Source organism: Gymnodraco acuticeps, unplaced genomic scaffold (genome assembly GCF_902827175.1).
Source record: "Gymnodraco acuticeps unplaced genomic scaffold, fGymAcu1.1, whole genome shotgun sequence".
NCBI lineage: Eukaryota > Metazoa > Chordata > Actinopteri > Perciformes > Bathydraconidae > Gymnodraco > Gymnodraco acuticeps.
The window spans coordinates 16,973-42,942 of record NW_022990334.1 but is presented as its reverse complement, the minus strand read 5'-3'; the positions used below and the strand labels follow the sequence as shown (position 1 = coordinate 42,942).

The following is a 25,970-nucleotide window of genomic DNA, read 5'->3' as shown; positions in this document are numbered from 1 at the left end:
GCTAAACCACAGACAAGTCCAGCGGGGGGGGGGGGGGGGGGGGGGGGGGGGCGGCACAAGTTGAATCCATATAATGAATTGTTATTTTATATATATATATGTATAACTGTCCTTGTCTTTTGCTGCTGCAAAGCAAACATTTCCCAAATTGGTATCAATAAAGTACTTCTTATGTTATCTTAATCCTCAAATATTAGCTAATTTAACTTTTTCAAATATTAATGTAACTACATACACATCGATATGTTGTATAAATATTGCAAATCAAAACCTTTATTCACTACTTATTACCAAAAATCGTAGTTCTATCTCAGGTAATCATGCATTCAAATGTCCCACCACGAACTTCCGAGGAACTATTGAGTCTCCCTGAACCACGTGACGATCAAGCATTTTGGACTTCCGTTATCGTAACTCTTCTCTTTCTGGCGCTGGCCCTGACTAATCACAGGTTGGCAGGGGCATGACGTAAGCCTTGTCTGATTGGTCAATCCCTCCATTTTTTTTCACCAAGGGAAGCCAATTTCGGCTGGCCCTATTATACATCCATGGGCTGGCCTCCTCTCGCAACAGAGAGTGCAATCTACTGTTTGACCATAACATCTAGAGGGGCGCTGTTTCACTCTTTGTAAAATACTCAATGAGAATGGGGGAGAGACGGGCCGGCAGCAACACACAACAAAGAATTTCCGAAACTAAACGAAGTGTTTTTATTTATTTATTAAAATTATAACTACAATCCGAAAAAACAGGGGAAGCCTGGCTTCCCTTGGCCTCCAGGAGAAAACGCCACTGATGCTAAGGTCCAGCTACTGACACGATAGCAGTCATTTAGTGCGCATATGTGTAATTAAACCCATGATATCAAAATCTCACTCCAGCCAGGTACCCAAAGTTGGCAACCCTGGGTTATCACCGGTTATCACGCAGTCTGTCTTCCGGTTGTTGCCTCTTTTGAATGACGAATACCGGCGCCTGCTGGTAAGGAGAGTTATTGCCACTCACGCATGCGCAGTTCGTACGTGCTTCTTGGCCGTCGGCTGAAGTCTTTGCGGTGTGTTCCAGTGCGACACATGGCCAAAACGCAGAGACGCGAGGCGACGCAACAGTCGGGGTCCGTCTGTTACTTGTTAGTCCTGGCACCCACAGGACTGTTGACATCCACCTGGATTCATCGTCTTCATATTTATAGACATTCCTTTTCAAGCATTTGGAATACCTATGTTGTAAATGTATTATATTTTTAATTGACACACAACACCTGTCCGTCCTGGGAGAGGGATCCCTCCTCTGTTGCTCTCCCTGAGGTTTCTTCCATTTCATCCCATTAACTTTGGGGTTTCTTTTGAAGTTTTTCTTTGTCCGATGTGAGGGTCAAAGGACAGAGGGTGACATATTCATATTGTGTACAAACTTTAAAGTCCACTGAGACAAATATAAAATGTGTGATATTGGGCTGTATAAATCAACTTTGATTGATTGATAAGATAAGATGGACCTTTATTAATCCCCGGAAATTCAGTGGTTTAACAGCAACAGGGTAAGGATGAAAAACATGACAGCACAGATTCACACAGATTAATACAAAGATAACAATTAAAAATGATAAAATAATTATTAAATAAGAAATGAATTAAAATGAACATACATAGCTGGTCATGTATACATATTATTTACATGTGTGTGAAAACTGTGTATTTTATGTCCAGTAATTGAGGCAGTAAGATTAGTTACTAAGTCAAAATTATTCGAAATATCCTTATTTGAGATAATATATATATAAATATTGGAAACGGTTCATTTTTTTAAATAATTGTGTGATGCCTAGTATTTAGAGATAAACATAATCGAAATGGGTTTCATTTGTGTGTTCCAATGAAACCTGTCCGGCGGAAGTTGTGCTCACGGCATTAACACAAAAGAAATGACGAGCGGTATCGGCAGTGAGTAATATTTCCCAGCGCTTTCTTAATTATCTTCTTGGTTTTATAGTGAAAACTAACAGTACATATAATTGTAACAATGTGGTTAACAGTAAGGTTGAACCCAGTATCTGTGTTGTTTGATAAAACGGTATACCGTGTAGCTTTGTGTGTGTCTCGTGAATGTGTCCCCCGTAATCAACACTGCTAAGCTAAAGCTATTGCTAAAATGATGGCAAAGTCTATGTTATTTTCTGCAGAATCACGGCTTATAACTAATTATACTTAGTTGCATAGGATGCATTCAAGTCCCAGCAGTTGACATTAAAATACAACATGTTATAATAGTTCTTAAAGGCATCTTTTAGACACGAAACAAGCTAGCAATCTAGCTAACATTGATTACCAATAAAGTAATGTTTTATTCCGTTTACCCACGCCGCTGTCTTGTGTTTTATATTATAAATGCATCACAGACTGAATTGTCTATCTGTTTTTGAGGCACAGTCTTACAGTGCATCTGTTAGCATAAGGACATTTCTCCGGAAAAAAACAAACAAACTCTCATTCTGGCTATGACATTAATCCCTGCACTAATTGTTGCAAAATGTCCCAAATCTATTGGGTCTGGCATTAACGTTTTCCAATCCTGTGTAAACATGAATTGCTCATTGTTTTTGCTCTGAAATAAATATTTGCTAGTTAAAATACGTCTGCTGTGATTACCTGGACATGTTGTGATTTACTGTATATTTGCTCATTTTCTTTTTCAACAGAACACAAGATACTGAATGTGGGGCCGACAGAGCCATGGTCAGTCAGGGAGAAACTGTGCCTGGCCTCCTCTGTTATGAGGAGTGGAGACCAAAACTGGTGAGAAGAGAATCCTACTCAAATGTTTTTGTTTTCAGAAAGGTATAAGAATACTTTGTGCTAGCTGTATATTAAATAAAAACTGGGATAGAAATTCCGTCTTCTCAGTTTTCCTTTCCATTATGTAAAACTTTATACAATGAATGATTATAAACGGTGCTGTCTATGCAAACTTTTTACTGCAAACATGTCAGTCAAAAAGTCTTGGAACACCTCTACAAACCTAACCTGTCCTACCAAAACCTCCCAGTCATTGCATTTCTTAAATTAAATTTAATGGAACTCTGCTAAATCCTAAAGCTCAACTCCAAATATTTTTTAAATTATGTCGTTTTGGATGTTTTTGTATTCTATGTCTCACCACTTACATATTTTACACTGGATTGGCATTGACATTTCTACTGAAACGATTACATATTTACAACGTGTATTCGGGCAAATAGAAAAACAATTTTTTTTAAATCGATAAGGAAAAAAATAATATTCTACAAAACTGTCTATTTTCTGAATATTTCACTTTAGTATTTATTTAGTCCTGATGCAAATGTATTTCTTAAAACGTGCATTATGATTCACATTGTTTTCTACACCTGTGTGTTTTATTCTGATGAATGTCTCTCCTTTTCTTGCAGGGTGTCTGTAAGCAGAGCCATCAAGCCTTTCTCAGAGCCCGGCCGTCCACCTGACTGGTTCTCACAGAAGGTGAGAAATCTCCGAAATATATATTTTTCCATTTGTCTTTTTTGCCTCAGGTTAACACATTTTCTCTTTGTGTCTCAGCACTGTGCCTCACAATACTCCGAGCTGCTCGAGGCCACAGAAGCACCAAAGTCAGTATAATAAAACACTACCACCCACCAATGTGCAGAATCATAATAATGTATTGTCACTGTTGTTTGGTAATATTTCTTGAGTTGACCTAAAGTTTTGCTGCCCCCCTTTGCTTCAGGCGAAAGCGTGGTGAGAAGGGTGAGGTGGTGGAAACCATTGAAGATGTCATCGTTCGTAGGCTAACCACAGAGAGGATAGAGGAGCTGAAAAAGCTACTGCGGGACACACAGGAGAAGTACAGGTACAAACAGGAACATTGCTTATAACACATTGGAGGACCGCAGATATGACCGTTAACCCGCCTCTGATTTTTGTATCCTGACAGGAAGTTGAAGAAGGATGTGGATATGATTCAGACGGGTCACATGGACTCCCAGCTGAAGGAGCAATTGGCAGACATAACACTGTAAGACTCTTCTGTTTCATATTAGACAAATGCTAACATGTTATCTTCATAGTGGATCAGTCTGTATGCTGTCTACATTTTAACTGGTCCCACAGTTATTTCACAACTAAAAATCCCCAAGAAAATCCCCCAAACTGATGTGGGCTTAATGCTGCTACAACATATACAATACAGACCAAAATCCTCAGACGGTTTAATATTTTCTATTATAATTTTACAACGCAGGGTACCACAGCAAAATAAGAGAAGATAGGACAGACCTTTATTGATCCCCATAGGGAAACTCAAGTGTATAGCAGCAACAGAATAAGAGGGAAATACAGGACAGTTCACACAAGGATAATAACAATAAGATTAGACATGTAAGAAACAGTCTGATAATTGTGACAAGCAACAAAAATAATGGGAAAATAAACATTGGACACCGTGATATCAATTAGAAACTCCCCTTGTCCCACTGTAGACCCCAAATCTAGTGCTGAACATGTCTCTGCATGGATGTGGGCACAATGACACCCCCACGGTTATCATTATCACAAAGCATGCGAGAGGTCACCCCTGCTGCCTTTCAGCCACAATCCTACCCTGCTCCTACGCCGTGTTAACAGCCTATTTACTATTAAATAAATTGTGATTTTCCAACCGCAGAAAGAAGAAGCAGGCTGAGGACGAAGCAGAACAGAAAAGGAAAGCCACAGAAACAGCGTTTCAAGGTAGGTTTTTAGACATTTTTCAAAGAGAGCTTTACAAATATATGATCTTCTGTTTTTGCAAGATAAACATTTCATAGAATTCATAGTAGTTTCAAACACACTACTCATAATGCTAATAAACAACATTCTTTACATATCATTGTGAAATCGCACGTTCAATTAATATTCCAGTGAGGGCTTTCCCAGTCTAAAAGCAACACATCTGCTAACACTATCATACATTGCCCCTCCTCTTTCTCTGAATATTTTGTATATTTCGCGAGGGAAATTGTTTGTGTCTCTGATCTACCTGTGTTGACATGACAGTGCTCTCCCATGATGCCATGCTCTTGTTTTCTATGCTGCATTTTGTTATTGATTTCTTCAACAAAGTTTACTTAAAAACATAAAAAAATGTCAACACAACCCTGACCTTTGTCTATCGCAGCTCGTCAGGCGATGAAGAACACGCCTAAGCGTCTGCCCAGTGTGACCGTGCGTTCTCCTCTGGGTGCCAGCCCCCCCACCATGGACTCTCAGATCGACTCTTCAATCCCCATGGCGTCCCTGGATACAGGAAGTGTGGCCTCCGATGACACCACCCCCACCTCCACCCTCTCAGTTGTAAGAACGTCATTTGCTTTACATTCTTATTCAGCAGTGGGGAATGCTGCCAATAATGAAAGAAAGTGTGTTACGTAAACTTGATTTATTGAGCCAAAGCAAAGACATTTATTTAGGCGATGCCTCTCCCTGATTGTTCTCTGCCAGGCCCAGGGGGTCGGGGTGTTTCTCCCTGCGGTGGATGCGTCAGGGCCCAAAGACGGAGGCCTGGTCGCTCTGATGGACGACTCCCCGCAGAAGAGGCTCCTCGCCCAGAAGTCCACGCCGCCGCCCTCGCCTCTCCTGTCAGAACTGCTGAAGAAAGGCAACCTCATCTCAGCCAGCCCCCGCCTGGTGAGACCCTGCTGCGATCATAACATTCAAAACTAAAATACAAGGAACTGAAAATTACAAACAAAATCATGTGGAGCAGCAATCAGGGCTCAGTTGTTAACACTTCAAAGATGTACACTGCAGACATCAATTTATAGAAAGCCTGTATATTTAATCTGAGTGTGCAGGACAAAATTGAGTCAGACAGATATAACTGCAATATTCTAATTTAATTCAATGTAATAATCCCATGAGTACTGTATTAAAACGTTCCTTTTGTGTGTGCCTTGTTTTCATTGATGTCAGGTTGGGGAGACAGACTCTGCAGGGAGCCTCACCAACGGAGTACAGACAGCCACTGTAGCCACTGCCTTACCACCGGCTCATGATGTCATCACAGGTAAACACACCTTGCATAGTGCACACACACACACACACACACACACACACACACACACACACACACACACACACACACACACACACACACACTATTCTGTCTTTGTAGTTAGATTTTCCATTGAGACTTGCCGTCAGGGTTCTGTGTTTAAACAAAATAAAAAAAGACATAATGATACTTACAACAATGCAGGTTGGTTTTATGTATTCACTGACTCTCGTGTGTGTGTTTGCAGAGGGTGAAGCAGAAGCTGCAGTGAAGACGGAGCTTGGGGCGGAGGCGGGGCTAGTGGAAGAGGACCTCGTCGCTGTGTCCTACATGGGAGATGAACTGGACCTGGAGACCGTCGGAGACATCATCGCCATCATAGAGGAGAAGGTACATGATTATTAAAAATCCAAATCAGTCTGATTTGGAAGCAGACATGACCAGGATCCCATTTTGTTGTTTTTTTTGTAGAGGAATAAAGCATTACTAGCATTGGCAAAATACATTTAAACGGCACTGAAAAGAGAATTTAGCCTGTGTTTACGTGTTGTGACCAATTCTGAGGGTATAGAAAGTCCTGTAGGGACAACTTATCAAACATAATAACATTTTCTAAATCATTGTCTAGATCTTTTAGAGTGGTGCAGATCAGAGTCCTGCACGGTTCTGATTTTCAAGACCCGCTCCCGCACCCGCGACGTGCAATATAGAACCCCCCCCGCTACCCGCACATATTGGAAAAAAGCGTTTGTAAAAATACCACCCGCGAATCACTTTTTTTGCGGGTCACCCGTCGGTAGGGCTGCTCGATTATGGCAAAAATCATAATCCGTCGGATACCCGACCCGATGCAGGACTCTGGTGCAGATGTAACTTCTAAACCCCATAAATGAGTCAGCCAAAGTTGAATGTTTTTTTTAATTAGATTTTAATTTAATGCCTGAAATGAGATCTGTGGTTAACACAGTTTTGAGCGATTTTCCCATTTTGTTCTACGACATTAAAATAAACACCCCACTGGTAAATGTGTCATTAAAAACAGTGGTTGCTCAGAAGTGACTAACTGAGACTACTAAACATCATCACGCCGGATATTAGCAGCCTTTAGCTTAGCGGTGGTGATGTGAAGTCATGTTGTTTGTTTATAGCAATAGAAATATGCTTTGGATTGATGAAATTGACACTTCAACTTTTATATAAGTGGTGTTGAGGGAACCCTTGCGATTCTAACGCCTTGGTCGACCTGCTTCATCTCTGCGTCACATCTCACAGGAACACACGTTATCTAAACACTGAGGATATATGTGACCTGCTCTATCGAATTGTCGCATTGACCCGAAGACACATTTTGAGTTGTATACACTGTTGGAAAGAGGAGATTCCTAGCTTTCTAATGATATCAGGATTGTTTTTGTACTCCAAATATTAAGCGAAATATGTCACATTATATAATGACTGTCACCGAGTCATCATTTTGAGAAAAGGCCTTCAAAGTTTCCTCTTCTCTGGAATCCATCGATCTGATTGGTTATTAGCAAATGATCAACATACTTCCCACGGAGGGAAGATACTTTCGTTTGGATTACTGGTCTGGGGGAAGCTCGCAAGTGTGTGTGTGTTTGTGTATTTTTGCGTTTTCTGACTCCTCCCCCTTCCTCCCAGGTGGATGACTCTGTGGAGGTGTTGGATGCAGCAGCAGTGGAAGCCGCTCTCTCTCTGTGTGAAGAGGCCGGCTCAGAGGGACACACCCTCCCCGGCCCCTGGGAGACCCAGGCCTCAGACGCAGGGCCCTCTGTCCCAGACTCTGACCCCTCTCAGGAGCCTCAGGATGGGGCCGCAATGTCGGCCCTGATGCCTGCAGGCATGGAGAGCCAGAATCAAGCTGAGGCTAAAAGAGAACAGCAGCTAAAGGGAAACTGTGAGGGACCGGAGGCGACAGGAAGTGATGTCACTTCTTCTGTCACCTCTGACGACTGTGCGACAGGGAGTGAGGTCATGGAGGAGGGTGCAGCGGGGAAGGATCCAACTGAAGCCACGATCAAAAGTGAAGGAGAGGAATGGAGCCAGCCTGAGCCCAACCCCCCCTGCCTCGGTGGGTGCTGTCTCACACACACACAAAACACACACACACACACACACACACACACACACACACACACACACACACACACACACACACACACACACACACACACACACACACACAGAAAACATGCCTATTTGTGTGTTTTAAATACAAATGTAATGATGGTTTTTTATTCACCTTCTCATTTCTGTCCCACAGACTCTGAGGACAGCTCTGTGTCTGGGAGAGAGTCCAAGGTAAAACACTCATACACTCTAACAAACTAAAATGATTGTAATTTACTAAAAGTGTTATCATCTAAAAAAAAAGATATCCCTTGCTTTTTAAATGCCTGTTTTAAAATGCCATTACATAATGTGTTTCTGCTGTATTTATTCTTAAATGTCTTTTATTTTATTTTGTAAAGCACTTTAAATGTTCCCGTGCTGACAGGTGCTATATAAATAAACTTGCCTTGCCTTAAATATGAATAACATACAAACAAACATTTTGTAATTCATTTCATCTTAACTTTTTAGTTGCAATATATTCCAGCAGTTAAAAACGGAATGAATTTCTGTCCAATCTGGAGACATTGAAACACCTTGACAGAGATTCCAGTAGGTGGTGCTGTGCAACAATGCTTCACATTTAGTGCCTTTTTGCTTTTTCCTTGCAGCCTTGTGGTGTAAAAAGAAAAAGTAAGATGTTCAGGTTAATTGTAAACTAACTAGTGTCATTATCTTCTGAGTGAAAGAGGACTCAAGCTGCTTCCCAGATCCAAATGTTTTATCAATATGGACATTCCTACACAGTTCTCCAATGTATTTTTAAATGTAGACGTACATAAATCTTTCACATAATACCTGTTCCCAACAAAAAACAACAACAAATAAATATACAAGAACTAAAATTAAACATTAACATATATTTAAATTAATTTTCATTATAGATTGTCACAAGATGATACAATACCAAAACATTTTAGGCAAAAACAACCAAACATAGTAAAACCATCAAAAACAGATCTCAATGTGTGTGTGTTGTTGAATCCAGGAGGTGAAGGAGGAGGAGGTGGGGAGTGATGGCGACCCAGACGAGGGGATGGAGCTGAAGGAGGAGTGTGGGGAGGGGGAGGGTCCCTATCTGTCCGAGGTGGAGCGGGCAGCCAGCGAGAGTGAGGACGGGTACGGCCCCCACTCCCAGCGCTACACAGCGGACTCTCTGGCCAGCAGCCCGGCCTCTTCCTCACAGCTGTAGGTGTCCTCAGATCACAGTCAGATTTCTGCAGTCTTTGGCTGCTGACATAAGATCCAAAAGTGTTGCTCTTGTGTCTTTACGTCTCGTCCACTTGTGATTTCTCTTCTGCTTTCCATTCACTATCCTCTCGTCACCCTCATCTGTCTCCTATTCCTCTCTCTGCTGCAGATCTACCTGTGGAGAGGACCAGGAGGCGGTGCAGGCCCAGAAGATCTGGAAGAAAGCCATCATGCTGGTGTGGAGAGCCGCAGCCAACCACAGGTGGAGCCTCTAGGAATGCCAAAATACATGCAATCGTTTGTTACCTCCATTTTTAGGCTTATCCTCGTCATCATGATAGTAATAAGCTGTTTCAGGTCATTAGCATCATACTCCTTGTCTAACAAAGAAGGATCCATATGAATGCATTTAATGTATCAAATGAGGTAAAGTCTTATCTGTTATTCTGTTTTATGAGGACATTACATTACCAAGGACATGGGGACTTCAATGGTCGCTACAGCCCTGATACTATAAACAGATGATCTTTGTATTTTGAGATTTTGATTGACAGTTTTCCTCCGTAAACAGAATAATAAATAAACATTAAGTTTACAAAACAAGGTGAATTTCAAATTTTTGCCAATGTTGGTAAAATAACCAACATCAACCTAAATCTGAACTCCTTAGTTTTCTACTATCTTTGGCTAATTTTAAATACTGGGATTTTGAGTAGAATTGCATTGGTTTGAAAGATTCTTGCTCACTGTTGGTAGTTTTCACTTTTGACTTTTCTAGAGAACGTATATGCATGTGGAGTGAAATGGGAAAACAGAATCTCCCAACGGCGGTTGGGAAAACAAATATTAAAAACATTTATTAATAGATTCATGTTTCTCTCAGGTACGCCAGTGTCTTCCTGCAGCCTGTGTCAGATGACATCGCCCCTGGCTACCACAGCATTGTACACAGGTAAGACCACACACACACACACACACACACACACACATATGCACTAATTTGCTTTTTTTAGTCAAATTACATCTAGCAAGCACACACATGTTATTTAAACAATATTTTCTCACAGAATCTGTAATAAATGTACTGCATTTTTTCCATAGCTCAAAATATAATGATCTTTATCAAACAGTGTAATAACATTGGTAATTATTAATGTTTTTAATAACCACGTCCCCCTGCCGCTGCAGACCCATGGATCTGTCGGCCATCAAGAAGAACATCGAGTCGGGCGTGATCCGCACCACGGCCGAGTTCCAGCGCGACATCATGCTGATGTTCCAGAACGCCGTCATGTACAACTCGTCGGACCACGACGTGTTCCACATGGCGCTGGAGATGCAGCGGGACGTCCTGGAGCACGTGCAGCAGTTCCTGGCCACGCAGCTCATCATGCAGACCTCGGAGAGCGCCATCTCCGCCAAGAGCCTCCGCGGCAGGGAGGGCAACCGCAAGCCCGGAGAGCCGGCCGAGAAGGTGGGTCGGGGGGCAAATTAGGGGTCACGTCTGGCAGAGTGTCAAACAAGGCTGATTCTGATGAAGCACTGCATTATCCTCCCTATCCAAAAATATAACTGTTATTGTTGGAACTCAACTTTGAGGGTCAGAATAGAATATCAACAGTGAGCAAGGAAGACAGTTTTGGATATGGGGGGGGGGCTGCTGTATCAAAATCATGTCCAAAAAAGTCATGTTAAATATGAATATACAGTATGAAGTGGAACACCCCATCTATTTACACAACTCCTGTTTCTTAGCAGAATGTTAGCTTTTCTTATGTTACTTATGTTGTGGATGGTTTGTTGAAAGGAAATAAATTATTGGATATGTCATATGATGTGACAAACTTAGTGCCATAGTTGATCATTCAAGTCAATAATCTTTTTAAATGTACCTCGTATTTTTATATTTTAACTAAATGATGCCTCAAGAGACACCTGCCTAATGTGATGTCTTTGAATCTGTTAATAGAATAAGAGCTCCATCCTATAAGGGGTGCGGGCCCTTAGATTGAAGGGTCTTTATACACTTCTATATACACTTAAAGAGCCTGTGACAGCATCCCAACAACTGTTGTGCAATCAAATATTGGGCTACTAGTCATCTCGAACCGTCAGTTTAAAAAAGAAGTTGCGATACCGTTCCGTTAAATATCAATAATTTCGAACATCGCGGGGAAATTCCTTCGACTCATTTTGAAGTTTTGGGGGAAGCCGGAAGTGACGTCAATGCGGGAACGCTTCACTGCGGCGAGAGAGCCAAACACGGACAAAGTGTGTTGTCATGCGTAGAAATGGTGAATTACTGAGTTTAGGCACGTTAATAACGTTGTAATGAAGTTGACTACAGTATATTCATATTTGTCAGTGCTTTCATGTCAATTCGGCGAACATAAACATACATGATCGTGGTGAAGATGATGATTACATTAGGATTCAAATCGGAGCTACTGAATTTCCTCCCGTCGGATGTGATATAAAAACAAATCGATTATTTTTGTAGTTGTAAACTCAAGTGGATGAAACTACATTTATTAGTGCTTTCATGTCAATTCGAACATGATAGATTAAATGATCGTGAGAATGATGATTAAAAATCGTTTGTTTGAGCCGGTCTGCATTTCCTGATGAGAAAACCACCCGATGCTTTTTGTAGTTGTAGTACACCAACATGGATTAAACGTGTGGTTTTTTCACCACAATGTTGGGGAAATTAATGGATAAAATGCACGGATTATTATTATTATTATTCCCACTCCGATCGGGACACTAGGTCCACCGTTTCCCCGCAGCGAGGCTCCCCCCGTTGACAGTTTACGTGGGCTGGGTGCAGTCGTGGACTGGCCATCGGGACGAATCCCGATGGGCCGGTACCGAAGTGGGCCGGTCGGATAAATCACTAGCACATCCCCGACTCCCCCCGTTGACAACTTACTAGCGGTACCGAAGTGGGCCGGGCGAGATCCCGGGATGATTTTTAGTCCCAGTCCACCACTGGCTACATGACCGTATGATCGCCCATATTGACGCACCTAATTCCTAAACTTCTAACAGATACAACATAAAGCGATCCTTCAGCCTCATATGAGCTCTCAGACACGTTCAAAATTAAACTGTCATCGCTGTCTGAGCTTGCTGCTGTGTGCACCATCGTGCGTTTACATGCAGATGCTGGGATCCTGAACGGTGCAGCTGGAGCGCTGTGCCCGCAATGACGTCACACATCATTTGGCGGGACTTGAAGAATCCCCGAGCAGATCCAGGAAATGGTCAACATTGAAGGGCAGATTAATGGTTATCAAAGTACAAATATCCAAAATCAGTTCAGTAACGGTTTTCAAGGGGACAATATTTACTCAAATTGATGGGTTTGGATGATGGGGGAAACTCGTGTCACAGGCTCTTTAAGTGTTGTATACTTCCAGACAGTATTCACCACTGATTAAGTCTTTTTGTTGTTTCTTTCTAGATGGGAGAGTGTCCCTGTCTAATTAATGTGTTTGAATCCAGTATTTCTGCACAGTTTCAGTAAAGATTATAAGTATTATAATATGTGTCGAATTTAATTTTGGGAAACGCTGCGTAGGATTCTAACTTGTGTGATCCAAACATTGATTGAAAGTCAATTCCATTTTCCAAAATTCACAACATGTTTTTATCAAAGCAAATATTCTGACTTTTAATTATCCAAGTTGATATGAGGAGGGTTTAGGGTGATGACTTGCAATTTTTTTAAACAACAAGCTGACTCATCTCCTTTTTGTCGATATGCCGATCTTACTTAACTGAATGTTGCCTCACTGATTTGTTAATGTTTATCGTCACTCAGCAGAGCCAGTGACGCAAGCCTATAGTGTGGCAATGTCTCAGAGAGCGTGGCGATTACAGCATGTAATATATCTACATGCAGTGTTGTTGAGACATCTGCTTCTATCTCCTGTCGCTCGAGATGATGTGCCTCTGTGGAAATATTCCCAGTCTTGACTTCCCCGCTGAGTCCTGCAAGCTGGCTGCAGCTCTGCTCACTAACTTGTGTGTGTGTGTGTGTGTGTTGTGTGTGTGTGTGGTGCAGCTTTGGATTGGACGCCCGTCCCTCTTTGACGCAGACCTGTGTGAAACTTGCTTTCTCACGCACTTGTGTGTTTTCTCTCTCTTTCTCCCTCCAATGTCTGTCCTCCTACAGGACAGTGTCCCAATGGCCTCTCCTGCTTTCCTTCTCTCTCTCTTTGTAAGTATTCAGGTTCTCCGTCAGATTTCACCAGAACCGTACCACGCTCCACACACATGTGACTCAACGCAAACACATGATATATATATATATATATATATATATATATAACACACATCTGTCTCCACCTCATCTCATCTTCCTCTTTTTTTCAATTCAGTTCTATTTTAGTGCCATTTAAGGAAGCAAAACTACTCCAAAAGAAAACTAGAAAGTGTTTAAGTCATGATTTGAGCCATTTTAACTGACTACTATTATTGGTATTATTAAACTATAATAATGCACATGCAAATATTTGGTAACAATTAAAAAAGAAAAATCCCTTTGGAAACAGGTAGATTTCCTATATATCTAGTTAGAATTTGACTTAAAGCCTCTGTGACACTAAATGTTAAAAATATAGACACAGACATACATTGACTTCATGCCTCATAGTGAGGAGCCAGAAAAACAGTTTTTCCTGGCATTTAAAAAAGATGGTTATTCTAGTTTGTCTCCTCTTTGTGGAAGTAGATATCTAGTCCGGTTTGAAAAACGCTGTAAAAAGGAAAATGGTATGTTGGTCTAACTTTAATGGATACTAAACTTTAGTGTCAAATAGAGTGGGGCAGGAATGAGTCCTAAACCCAGAAATGGGTTATGGATAATGGGAGATTTAGACACCAATATGTCAGTAAACACTGGTACGCGTCTGCCGCTTTTAAGTGTCATGTAAAATTAAAAAAACGGAATTTAAAACTGGCGTGTGTTTACATTTAAAACAAGCTCATTTTCTGCTATACTCCAAAATCCAATGTAAAAACCCTATTGGATTTGAGTTTAGGGAGCCGTTGCTATGCTAACTTCCTGGTGGGCCTACAAAAATATGTCATAACTGCACCACTCTATATGCAGCAGTAAGTAAAGAGAAACATAACAGGGCTGTGTATCTGTTTGGTATGGATAAATAAAGGGCCTCTTTGTATCTCAATCTCTTTGACAGTTTCACACACACACACACACACACACACATCTCTGAACACACTGCAGTGTCACCACCATACACTTTAAGTTCTATTTTGACACAACATCTTCACCACACACACTCACACACAGGCTCCAGTCACCTCTCATCACCAAAGCTTCCGTCAACCTTCGGTTATTGACCCCATCCCGGTTTCCTGTGTCTTTCCGTTAACGTGCGTTTGTCCGTGTCTCTGCATGTTCTAATTTAATTTCTCCTTCTTTTCTTTTTCAAAGTGTTTTCTTTTTTTTGGTCATCTTCATTTTTTATGTTCTTCATTTGGGAAGGACGCCTCCCAAGGTGGACCGTTTTATTTTGCGAGTTCAATGGTGTGAGTAGGCCCGCCGCAGAGGTCACTCTCCAGCTGACCTCTGACCTCCACAGCCTTATATGAACTTCTCTTTCTTGCTCTCTCTTGCTCTGCCTCTCCTGCAGGACGGAGGCACCAGAGGTCGCCGTAGTGCCATGGAGGCCGATCTCAAAATGAAGAAATGAACTGATTTCAGAGAAAAAGACACTTAGAAAGACTCAGAAGGTGGAGCTGAATATTCACCGTTTTCTGGAGAGGACTGTGCAATCTCTGTGTGCCTGGTGTGTATATGTACACACTTAATGATCTGTACTTTGAGTATATGTGGATGGTATGTGTCAGTGTGTGTGTGAGCTGCACAGGTCCCCTGTTCACTCCACTTTCCTCCAAGTATCATTTCACCAGCAAAGGTAGTAGCTCATCATTTCCCTCCGCTGAGATGGAACACTGAAGAACTTTGAGATGGGAAAGAGAAAGATTTTCACCAGCAAAAGTCTGTTTGCGATCGAATGACGAGGATTTGATCATGTTGAATGGTGGATGCATTAATACTAAGTCCGTTGATTGAGTGATTTCTATGAGTGCCCTGCACCAAACTGTGTGTGACTGCGTGGGCTGAAGAAAATACACATGACGGCAACAGCAACCAGGATTGAAACGTCACAAATCATTATGTACAGATTCAAAACACTACTACTATTTCCAGTTCTGTTAAATTGATCACTTGAAATGTATCTCACATCTTTATAACTGGACTTGCAGCATGGAACAAGAGTGTTTTTTATTAAGGGACAGTTTGGATGTTATGAAGTAGGGTTGTAGGACTTACTTCAACATAGTCACCTACTGTAGATGGTCAGCACGCATACCGGAGATACAGAGAGCAGGAAGCGGAGTAATGGACTGCAGTGGACAGCAAATCATATTTTAGCCGCCTAAAGGACATGTTGTCATTTGACCCTAACAAGGGCCTGAGTTTCCATTCATTCAAAAGACGATGTAATGTGTCTAAATAAAGCAACTTCATAGTATAACCCAAACATCTAAAAATAATTACCAAAAGAAAGTACAGAAAACAAGCAAGCTATTAGTGAAAGTGGTGAAATTGGACCCGCCATGTAAAGATGATAACTTAACTAACAGTGAGTAAACACATTGTTCACAGCGCTTTGTTTATGCTGTAGTGAGATGAATGGAAACTGTTTGAAGGTAGGGATCAGAAGAACACAATCTATTCTTTGTAAAAATAATTGGCTGTAATGTAAATTAGGTGTTTCACCGAGTGTGTTAATGGGATGAAAAGTAGGATGTGGAGTTTGTTGTTGCTGAAATAGTATTGATGCATCCCTGTTAGCAGAAGAAACCGGTTTGTGTAATGTGTGTTGGATGGAGTACAAAAACACGTTTTGTACCTGTGAGATGGGTCATGTTGAGTGTTGTGTTTGGGTAGCTGATACACGTATCATGTGTTCTGTTGTACATTTGTTACATAAAAAGATTATTTGATCTAAACATAAATCACAAAGTTGTTTTTTTTGGCTGTAGAATTAGTGTGTCTGCTACGTAAGCATCTTATGTTGCAAACGTATGATGGCAATATTACAGAACAAAGTACCTACAGTACACAAGTAAACTTTAAATGCAAGAATTGACAAGAAACAGAAGTATTAGTGTAAAAAATTGTATTTCACAAATCATAAATAATAAATACAGCATGTTCCAGGAGTGAGACCCGCCCAATCCTAGAGGATAGTTTTTATGTTTACAGTGTTCACTTTAACATTCAACAATTCTGTGCAGAATACTGCATTTATATTGGCAACAGCATGTAGGCAACCATCTGACCTGAGGCTCAAAGTTAGACATTCAAACTAAACAAAACAAAAATCCACTTCATTAGAGCTGGTCGATTGGTCGATTACTCCATGGACAGAAAAATAATGAGCAGCTTTTTTGACAATTGTGCCTAATTAAATTGCTTTTTAATGCAGTTTTCTCCATCTCAAATATGGCGACTACCTTACTTTCTGTGTTTTAAATCATACGAAATGTAATGTTTTTGGATGACGAAACAAGACATTTAAAGACATCACTTTGTGAACTGGAATCGTTATTTTTTTTTTACTACTTTTTGACATTTTATGGAACCAAAGATTCATCAAAAAAAGATTCTGCAGATTCACTGATAATGAAAATAATTGTAAGTTGCAGCCCTAGCTAAAATATAACAGTATAACTCAGACATGTTTCAGTGCAGTATGCATGTCGCCTGAACTTTAACATTAAGTTGAAAATGAACATTCAAACAAAAAAACGATGTAAACAGTGAAACAAGGGTTAACATTTCCCTCTTAGTAGAAATCATGGATGACGGGGCTGGCTGAGGAGTACAGCTTCCTCTTCACCAACCGGTACTCCGGTCTCAGCTTCAACACTTTGTCACTCTCAAATATGTGTTTGAGCGCCGGCCAGCCGTAGCTCTGATCTGCTCTGAGGATCACAGACAGTTCAAAGGTCGGGGTGACGCTGGGGTCGATGGAGAAGCTCCCCACCGGCTTCAGGCCCTCCTTGCCCTCCACGTACACCTTGATGGAGGCGCCCCTGAGGCCGCAGGGCTCATCAGCGGAGGAGCGCACCACGTCCTGCCCCACCCGGGCTGTCATGTGATGCGGCAGCAGTAACACCTGACAGAGGAGGGTGGAGGCTTTGGCTTCAGTGAGGCAGAGCTCAATGTGCCGGGTCACAGTCTGCTGCAGGACACGCTGCTCCTGCTCCACACCGGCATCCATCTGGGCAACTGTAGAAAGAGATCAGAGTATTGTTAGAAAATCTGGCTGCTAAATTAATATACATTTTAATCAAAATTGTAAATTTGACTGTTCTGACAACATTCTAATTGTAGGAAGTGCAATGATTGTTTAAGGCAGAATATGTGTTCAAATGCCTGCAGAGATAAACTGGCGTATTCTACTCCTATAAAATACGAGTCGACAAAATTAGCCCATTTTTTATATTTAAATGTCTGCTGATATTTAAAGGCGACCTATCATGCAAAATGCACCTTTGTACGTCTTTTTACACATGAATGTGTGTCAGGGAACTCACAAAGTGTCAGAAAACACAACCCTCTCTTTTCCTCCATACCCAAATCTCTAAAAACGGGGCTGCCAACGGATCTGATACAGACTGATACAGATTTGGAAAATAGTCTGACGTCAGTGAGGGAGGAGCTCCCGCCTATATGGCCAACTCTCCACCAATCAGGGGAATGAGAGGTTGCCGTGGCATGGTAACAGCATGGTAACATGATGATGTAACTCGGCCCCCTCCTTTGCAGGGGGGCGTGGTCAGCTGCAGCGCAGCATGCAAAGGCAGGGTGGAGGAGAGCAGAATAGAGCGAAATGAGGTATGGCTAAAATGCATGATCTGTTTGGTATTTTGAAAAAGAAAACGTATAAATATACCTTTTTATATAGGTATGGCCCTACAATATATTATTCAAATATAGCATGATAGGTCTCCTTTAATTTAACATCCAAAGCCAAAGCTCCACTACACCAAAGCATAAGAGATTGACCCCTGCTCTTTAATTTCACTTTTTGTCACTACTTTATCATGTGATGTCTTCCAATAGTGCCACTAAACTTCAAGAGTCATCAGAATAAAAAGAATATATCAGCACTGAGAGGAGAGGCAGTGAACGCTGAACCCAGACCTGCATCAGTTACATCAGAAACATCCCCATCAGGTCAGCTCACTGATGTGTTCTTCCGCCTAATTAGACAGTTCTAGATCCTACAATATAGGTCATCGCATTAATATAACAATGACTGCCGATAAGAACTGAGTACTACATCACTTGTTGAATAACCTTTAGCAGTTTTATTTACGAAACTATTTTAACAACTTACCAGGTGAGTTGTCCCTCACGTAGCAGCTTTCAACGCTGCCCCCGCCGGGCGGAGCTCGTGCCTCTCCCGGGATGTGAGCTGGAGGAAATATTTCCCGATCATCTCCAAGACACTTTCTTCCTCCGACAGGTCGAGAAGCCCCGGGTTTCCAAAGAGCAGAGCCGCGGTATACACCATCCTGAATCCCGTTTGTGAAGCTCCAGTTTCTCCTCCTGTCGTGTGGGTCGTTTTCTTCTCCATGTAGTACGTTAAGACTAACCGGCTGTAGGGGCGAGTGAAGATGTTATACCGGAGGTGCGCTCGGTTGCATCAGCTGAGCTCCCCGTGGTGGCGGGGCTAACTGTGGCTCACGCAACATGTCTGGGCATTTGCACAGGGGCCTGTGGACGTTTAGAGACAATAAGGCCTACTTTTATTTTCCTTTCTCTCTTGTGTTACCTATATTATAGCTGATAATAATAAATAGTGTAATGTAGCTTTTAAGATAACATTTTGTTAAGTATTGTACTTATCTACAGGTTTTTGACTTATTTAATCTGTTTATGTATTTCTTTTTTTACTCCCACAATACTTCACAGAAGAGATTTTATAACTTGGGTGTTTGACTTAATATATGAAAAAAGCATACCACTTGTTTTTTTAAATTAATTACAAGCATTATACAGGCAAGCATTTGATTAAACAAATACGAAAATGTAAGTTTCCAAGAAATAATAAATATGTAATAGTTATGTAAAACCAAATTACCAGGAATAAAAAGAAAAAGCAAACAAAAATGCTTACTATGGAAGCAAAAATTAGCTCAATTTCAACCAACTACACTCAGGCTGCATTAAATGCACCTTGATCCTAAAATATAATGTTTAATAACAATACAACACTTAAAGGTTGGGGTATAAGTTTTCAGAAACCGGCTCGAGTGCACTAACATTTGAAAGTACACAGCCGAAAAGAATCCGCCCCTTCCTTCAGACTTCCTTACAGAGCACCTCCTCCAACACACATGAACGCGCACATGACGTCAGCAGACTGGTGAAAGTGGCCGCCTGTTGCTGGCGAGTCATTGAAGTACTGCTGCAATGCACGCCCAATGAGGGCACGAGATACATTTGTGCGTGCACTAGATGGAAGGCTGACAGACAGGGCGGCAATCCAATCCGTTTGAGCTCGCCCGGCCTAAACGGATTGGTCGTGCTTTTTACAGTATTACGGCTTCCACAGATGCATTTTTTTAATGGATTTTATGTCAAAGCACTTAAGATATTCATTACTATCGGGATGTTAAGAGCATTCCATGGAATATAACAAAAAGTGTATCTCGAGCCCCGGTTCTGAAACTTACCTACCCCACCTTTAAAGTCATTGCTTAATTAATGCTTTTACTTCGATACTGAATCAACTCAGGTAAATTAAATGATTACACATGTATTATTTCACTTTGTATGATTTTTAATAAAGGTTGTTTTCTTGGTATTAGTATGTGTACTTCTCCCATCACTTTTGAAAGACCGCGAATGATATAAATGCTCAGTAAAAAACTACTGATGGATAAATGGCCTCAGTCTGCGATGGAAACTACCAGCATGACTATTATATAGGTTAATCTAGATCAGGGGTCTCCAACCTTTCTTCATCTGAGAGCTATGTTTGAAAAAAATGAAAGTGGCCAAAAGCTACTTGCATCACATCGCTTACATTTATTCACGTAGCCCTCATCAGTTGAACTTCACCTCAAGGTCCAAGAATACGACAATTTCTCACATTTTATTATGGCCCACGTAGGCCTACAGCTTCCTCATATCTGTTCAGAAACTAGACAAAACAAGTACAAACCGCAAGACCTGTCCTGTTGTCATGGTGAATTTATGTCTGTAGGCCGTTGTCGTGAGTGTGGACGGGAGTATACAATGTTAGCTTCCGATCTCCACTCAGAAAACACGCATTTAAAAAAAGAGAACAGTAAGTATTGAGTGCCCTTCAGGGGATTTTTGTGTGGTTTTTTCAAGTTCCTCTGACAGGGCTTTGTCCAGTAAAAGGGCATTCATGGCAAAAATGTGATGTCTAGTGATGTTAAGCACAGACTGTCAGAAATGCCGCACATATTTTTGTTCATTTAAGAAAACCCTGAATGCAACCGTCTCTTAAAGTCCAAATGTATAAATTCTCGCTATGCTGAATGTTTCTGCGCAATAAAACTGTGAATGTCATGTATTACAGGTTCTTCCCTTCATGGAAAGGTTATGTTCTCTACTTTGTTGTTCAGTATGTTCAGGTTCAGGTTCAGGTTATTTATTTGTACCCGTAGATTCTGTGTCAATCATTTGTCAAAAATATGCCTCCTGTCTCTTTAAAAGTATTTATGGCACGAAGGAATAACAGTGGAGAAATACTGGAGCTGAGGTAATCTTCCACCGACAAACTGTTTAACCCCTGATCGGCCATTAACATTCAGTATACAACACATAAACATACTTTAAAGTATATCTTAATATACCCTTGACCTATTGTTGTGGAATTTTACAGTATCCATCACAGTGAAACATGTGAAAACCTCAGAGTTTTACTTTTTATTGAGAATTAAATTAAGAAATGTTCTGGGGTGGTTGTATTAAAAAAAAAACCTTATATAAATCTAAAGTATACTCTTATGCACATAAGATTGTGTGTGTGTGTGTGTGCGCACGTTAGCTCCAGACATGGGGCATGAGCCCTGCCTTACTCACAGGTGAGTAACAAAGTGTGACACACACCTGGTGGAGCTTTGTACGTAGCAACTAAACACAGAGACTATTTTCGTCTCCTCCCTCTCTCTAAGATAAATGCCACCCATTACACCACATCCGCAGTTCATTATATTTTTAAATAGTAATGTTGTGTATATATATATATTTTTTCATTTCTGAGGACCAAAAAACGTGAAGTAGTAAATGCATGTGTCAACAATATGTTTAAAAATGTGATGTTAACATTGTATTGATCAATTGAAGTAGCATTGTAGTCCAGACCCTAGGTTAACTCACTGACTTATGAGGCCTAAATGTGACCTAAATTAAACATTTTTGTTTACATATTTTAGTTATAGTTAAAAATGTATTATGCACATTGCAACACAGCTTTTAATTTCTGCCCCCACTTTTTCTACACATACATTGTTCATGGATGTACAACAGATACTTAATATATAGGCTACAACAAAAAAAGAAGAAATTATATTTACATTTTATATTTTATATGCATCATTTTGTTATTGTTTCGTTACATAAAGATCTTTTTTTAAGCATTAAATAAAATGGTGACATATTGTACAAAAATATACAATTTGTTATATATAGCATGTTATTTTGATTAGAATATAACATACATAAATCATATTTATTTCAACATTCAATCTTTAGTTTATATTCTTTTTTTTACAGAAACTTTTGCTGGATCCTTCTAGAACCCTCTTGTATGTTCAGATACACTTATACTGGTCACATGGTTTCATCATCGTCCTATTGGCTAATCCTATAGTCCCGCCTCCTACTGGTCTGACATGACAGCAGACACTGAAGGTGTTTCATTTTCTGAGTTAGCTAGATCCTTCTAGAACATTTGAGTATATTCAATGGAAATAATATATCCCACTTGGTTTAACATGTCATCCTGGTGATTCATTTTCAGTCTCAGAGTCCTGCCCTCTGGCTTTATTTTCTCAGGTTAACAACTCAAACCTGACTCACCTTTTTGGGAAATCTCCCTGCTATGACATCACAGCTGCTAACCAATCACATTCCGAGTATAAGCTGTTGTCAGAAAGACTAACCACCAAGGAGGAAGTGTCTTTCTGTTGAACTGCAGGGGAACTACAGAGAGTGGTGACAGTATATGTTTCTATACAGATATTATCTGAGGATATGTCTTTATCTCTGGGCTGTCATTTTGTTCAGCCATGTCACAGATCTCCACAGTCGTTAGTTCCAAAGTGATGGTGGTCACCGGCGTAATGTTTGATGAAGTCATGGCTAGCTGAAGGGACAGTGTGTAAATCATAAACACCATCACAATAACAGTCAGTGTTATCCGTCCATTATCCAACATCAGTGCGTCAGCTGCTGGTGTAGATGTGTGGTTATGTGCAGAACGGGTATGACCTGTTTCTGTGGCCACGACTCAAACTCACATGTCTGCAGCCCAGAATGAGGGTTGTTGTTTCAAACGCTTATCTAACAAGGAAGAAGTTGGTCACAACACAAATACATGCACTGCCAGAGGAACTCGTGCTGCTTACAGTAAAGTCCCAACATAATATGTTGTATTGTTTGTATTTGCACTGTCATCAAGAACACAGTATAAATGTATATAACTGTTTATTATATATATATATATATTATATCATCTTTAATATAATATTTTTAAATAGTTATATTGCAGTGCCTATTCAGTAAAAGTTTAGAAATTCCAAAATGTATTTCTTCAAATGAGTTTTTCTGGGAAATAGTCAATTAACACAAATAATTAGATAAGATTATATACTTTATTCATCCTAAATTGGGATGAATTTTACAATGAAAGTTACAATAGCACGTTGACAGAAATTACACGAGTTAGAAAAAAATAAATAAATAAATACAAAAATCACATGTTTGGTCAAATAAATATCCCTTTCTCTTGACAATCATTCAAATATTTAAAAATAATATATTTATGGACTTATTGATTTATTGACCACTTTTTGATGTAACTGCCATTTCCTTATATACAAAATTAAACATTATCCCAAGAAGACTGAGTCCACAGTCTTGTGATCCTGATGCTAGGCAGATATTATTTTCACCAGGATCACCATCTTAGGATAGCATATTAGCATGCTAACAGTAGCTAATTCAAATGCACTGTGGAGTACTGTTTTATAAGTTTAAGCAAATACAAGTCGATTTTTCTCTAATGGCACCAATTTGAATGTGGGCATTGAAAGGTGAACGTCTTCAGGCATCTGCACAAGCTGCTAAAACTAAAGCATGTTTCATGTGGATTTCATTTGTTCAGTTTGAGCTATAGGGGCTGCTAGATGGACATGTGTTGATAAGTCCAGATGTGTTGTTTATACAGCCTCTGTAGTGTGGAGAAAGTAGAGTGAACCGTTGAATATTGAGTATTTATTGAATGTCCATATAGCGCAGCACCTCTCTGACTTGACTTGTGACCTCTTAAAATGGAGCCTACAAAGTCCACTGAGCTCTTGTCAGAGGTCTGGCCTGAGAGGACTGTGAGTCATAAGCAGCTCAGGTAAGGATTTACAGAGGCCTGGAAAGTTACAGGTGTCCGGTATTGCTCAAGAAAGTGCAAACACTTTATTAAAGCAGGGCCGTAAATAAACAAAATGTAACTCAAGGCACAATGAAGCTGAACAGTGATCCATTGTTGGATGTCATGCAGAATTGTCACGCTCCTCTCTGTCCAGTGTTGCAGACAGACGGACAGTAAACATGTCTGATGTAACCTCACCGTGCAGTTTCAGCTGCAGCGCCGCCGTCAGGAGGTGTGTGTGAGCTCATGTGAGGTGCAGATAAACAGAGTGGTGTCAGGTGTCTTGTGACTTGTTTATTCAGCCATAAATCAAACTTGCACATCTTCCTTTTCCTCCCTTTACAGTCTTACTCTGCAACCTCCTGCCTCAGATCTCTCTGTGCTTTAGGTTTGTTTCATGCACTTTTTTCCTTTGCACGATTAGTGGTAATATTTGCATGAATTAAAACGTTTATTGTCAACAACGTTTTCATTTGAATCGACCCATTGACCTTTTGTGAAGGACAAATTACTTTTCAGACTCTTTACTTAAAGGTAAACTATTATGCAACATCCACTTTTTCATGTGTTTTATACATAAACATGTGTTTCTGTGTAAAGAGATTCTGAAAGTTTCAGGAAAAAATATCCAAAACATTGGAGTGGCACCTTATTTTAATCTAAAGTAAACGACAGAGAATCAGCACTTTTGAAACGGGGCTGAAACAGAGAGGATTATTCTTTCACACACAGTGACGTCACAGCTATCCACAATGCAACGCGCGCCATATTTTTTTTTATAAAGACGCCATTTTTCTGGAGGTGCAAAAATCCTGGCGATGCTAATATAAACAGCTAGCTAATGTATCCAGGCAGAGCGCACTAGGTTTTTTTTCTGAATTAACGACCGAAGAAATCGCTGCATGTGTTCGGATTACATCTCTGGACTTGAGGGGTGTGCTCTAGGTCGTTACCAGCGTAAACTAGAGCTGTGTGGGTTGTTGGATGTACAATGTATGGAATTACGACCCTCAAAAGTGGCCTTCGGTCGATTTTGGCATCTACGTCTATCTTCTGGAAACACCAGGTGAATATCCCACTTGTCACAATAATATTATCATGCCAATGCATATATGTGGTATTTTAGAGTTGACTATATTGATTAAGGCAATAGACTATGATATTCTGTATGCACCTCACGTGAAATGGTTGATACCGGAAGTACGGTGTCGCCCTCGGCCCAAAACCTGTATGTGTGTGAGAAAGAATGGGATGCTACAATGATCTGTTTGGTATTTGGAGCCAAACACTTCATGTTTTGTATATATCTGAGACATGAAGCTTAGCGCAAGTTCAAGCAGGAAGACCAAGCTCTTCATTCATATTACACGTCACTTCTTTACCCTCTCCTCCCTCATTAAGTGAGGCGTCACTCCCCAGCTAACCAATCACTCCTCTCTTCATTCTCACAAGCCTATCGTTGCACCCGCTAATCCCTTTATATCTGCTCTTCCCTCTTGTCAGCTGTCATTTCAGGTGACAATACGCAACAGCAGCAGGGCTTCGTCCCAGCTCCAGGCATATATTCATCAGCTCCGCAGTCTCGAGGATTAAGCTACAGGCGGCGTTCCCCAGTCGGCTAGCGGTTCCAGCCGGCAAACCCGGACGCGGGAGGAAAGGACAAGGATATCGGGCTCCACGGAAGTTCCTCCGGCTAATGGAAATGGGCTACTTCACGCAAACAATTGACGCACGCCTTCAGTCTCTTGAGAGGGCATCACTGGCATCAGGGCCGCTCAAATGCGGCGCTTCCGGCCTTCACGCGGAACAGGCCCTCATCGCATGCGAAGCTTTACCCATTTCTGGCTTCAACCACAACCC

At 40.8% G+C, this 25,970-nt stretch overlaps 2 protein-coding genes across 5 annotated transcripts; one reads left to right on the top strand and one right to left on the bottom strand.

The window, feature by feature from the left end:
• Positions 1-1,879: 1,879 nt before the first annotated feature.
• On the top strand, positions 1,880-25,718 carry brd8 (bromodomain containing 8). Of its 4 annotated transcripts, XM_034223223.1 has the most exons (19): positions 1,880-1,943; positions 2,699-2,795; positions 3,428-3,497; positions 3,576-3,625; positions 3,745-3,867; positions 3,952-4,032; positions 4,681-4,745; positions 5,173-5,348; positions 5,496-5,681; positions 5,967-6,060; positions 6,296-6,438; positions 7,711-8,140; positions 8,333-8,370; positions 9,170-9,369; positions 9,542-9,634; positions 10,256-10,324; positions 10,561-10,846; positions 13,553-13,597; positions 15,036-16,428. In XM_034223223.1, the coding sequence occupies exons 1-19, from the start codon at positions 1,925-1,927 to the stop codon at positions 15,093-15,095; spliced, it is 2,325 nt and encodes a 774-aa protein (XP_034079114.1). In that variant the 5' UTR covers positions 1,880-1,924; the 3' UTR covers positions 15,096-16,428. The 4 variants fall into 4 exon arrangements, with proteins under 4 accessions (XP_034079114.1, XP_034079115.1, XP_034079118.1 ...); XM_034223224.1 differs by lacking the exons at positions 13,553-13,597; positions 15,036-16,428 and adding an exon at positions 25,614-25,718; XM_034223227.1 differs by lacking the exon at positions 13,553-13,597.
• Positions 16,576-19,146, bottom strand: LOC117550717 (DNA damage-inducible transcript 4-like protein). Its single transcript, XM_034223228.1, is given in 4 exon segments — positions 16,576-17,707; positions 18,822-18,861; positions 18,863-18,899; positions 18,901-19,146. Coding segments are annotated over 4 exon segments (684 nt in total). The 5' UTR covers positions 19,062-19,146; the 3' UTR covers positions 16,576-17,261.
• Positions 25,719-25,970: the final 252 nt, after the last annotated feature.

What these genes read in the sequence shown, in the direction of transcription:
- brd8 (XM_034223223.1), top strand. An exon ending in TCGCCATCATAGAGGAGAAG is followed by an intron (nt 6,439 to 7,710) that starts GTACATGATTAT and finishes CCTTCCTCCCAG; the next exon opens with GTGGATGACTCTGTGGAGGT. An exon ending in AGAGCCGCAGCCAACCACAG is followed by an intron (nt 9,635 to 10,255) that starts GTGGAGCCTCTA and finishes TGTTTCTCTCAG; the next exon opens with GTACGCCAGTGTCTTCCTGC.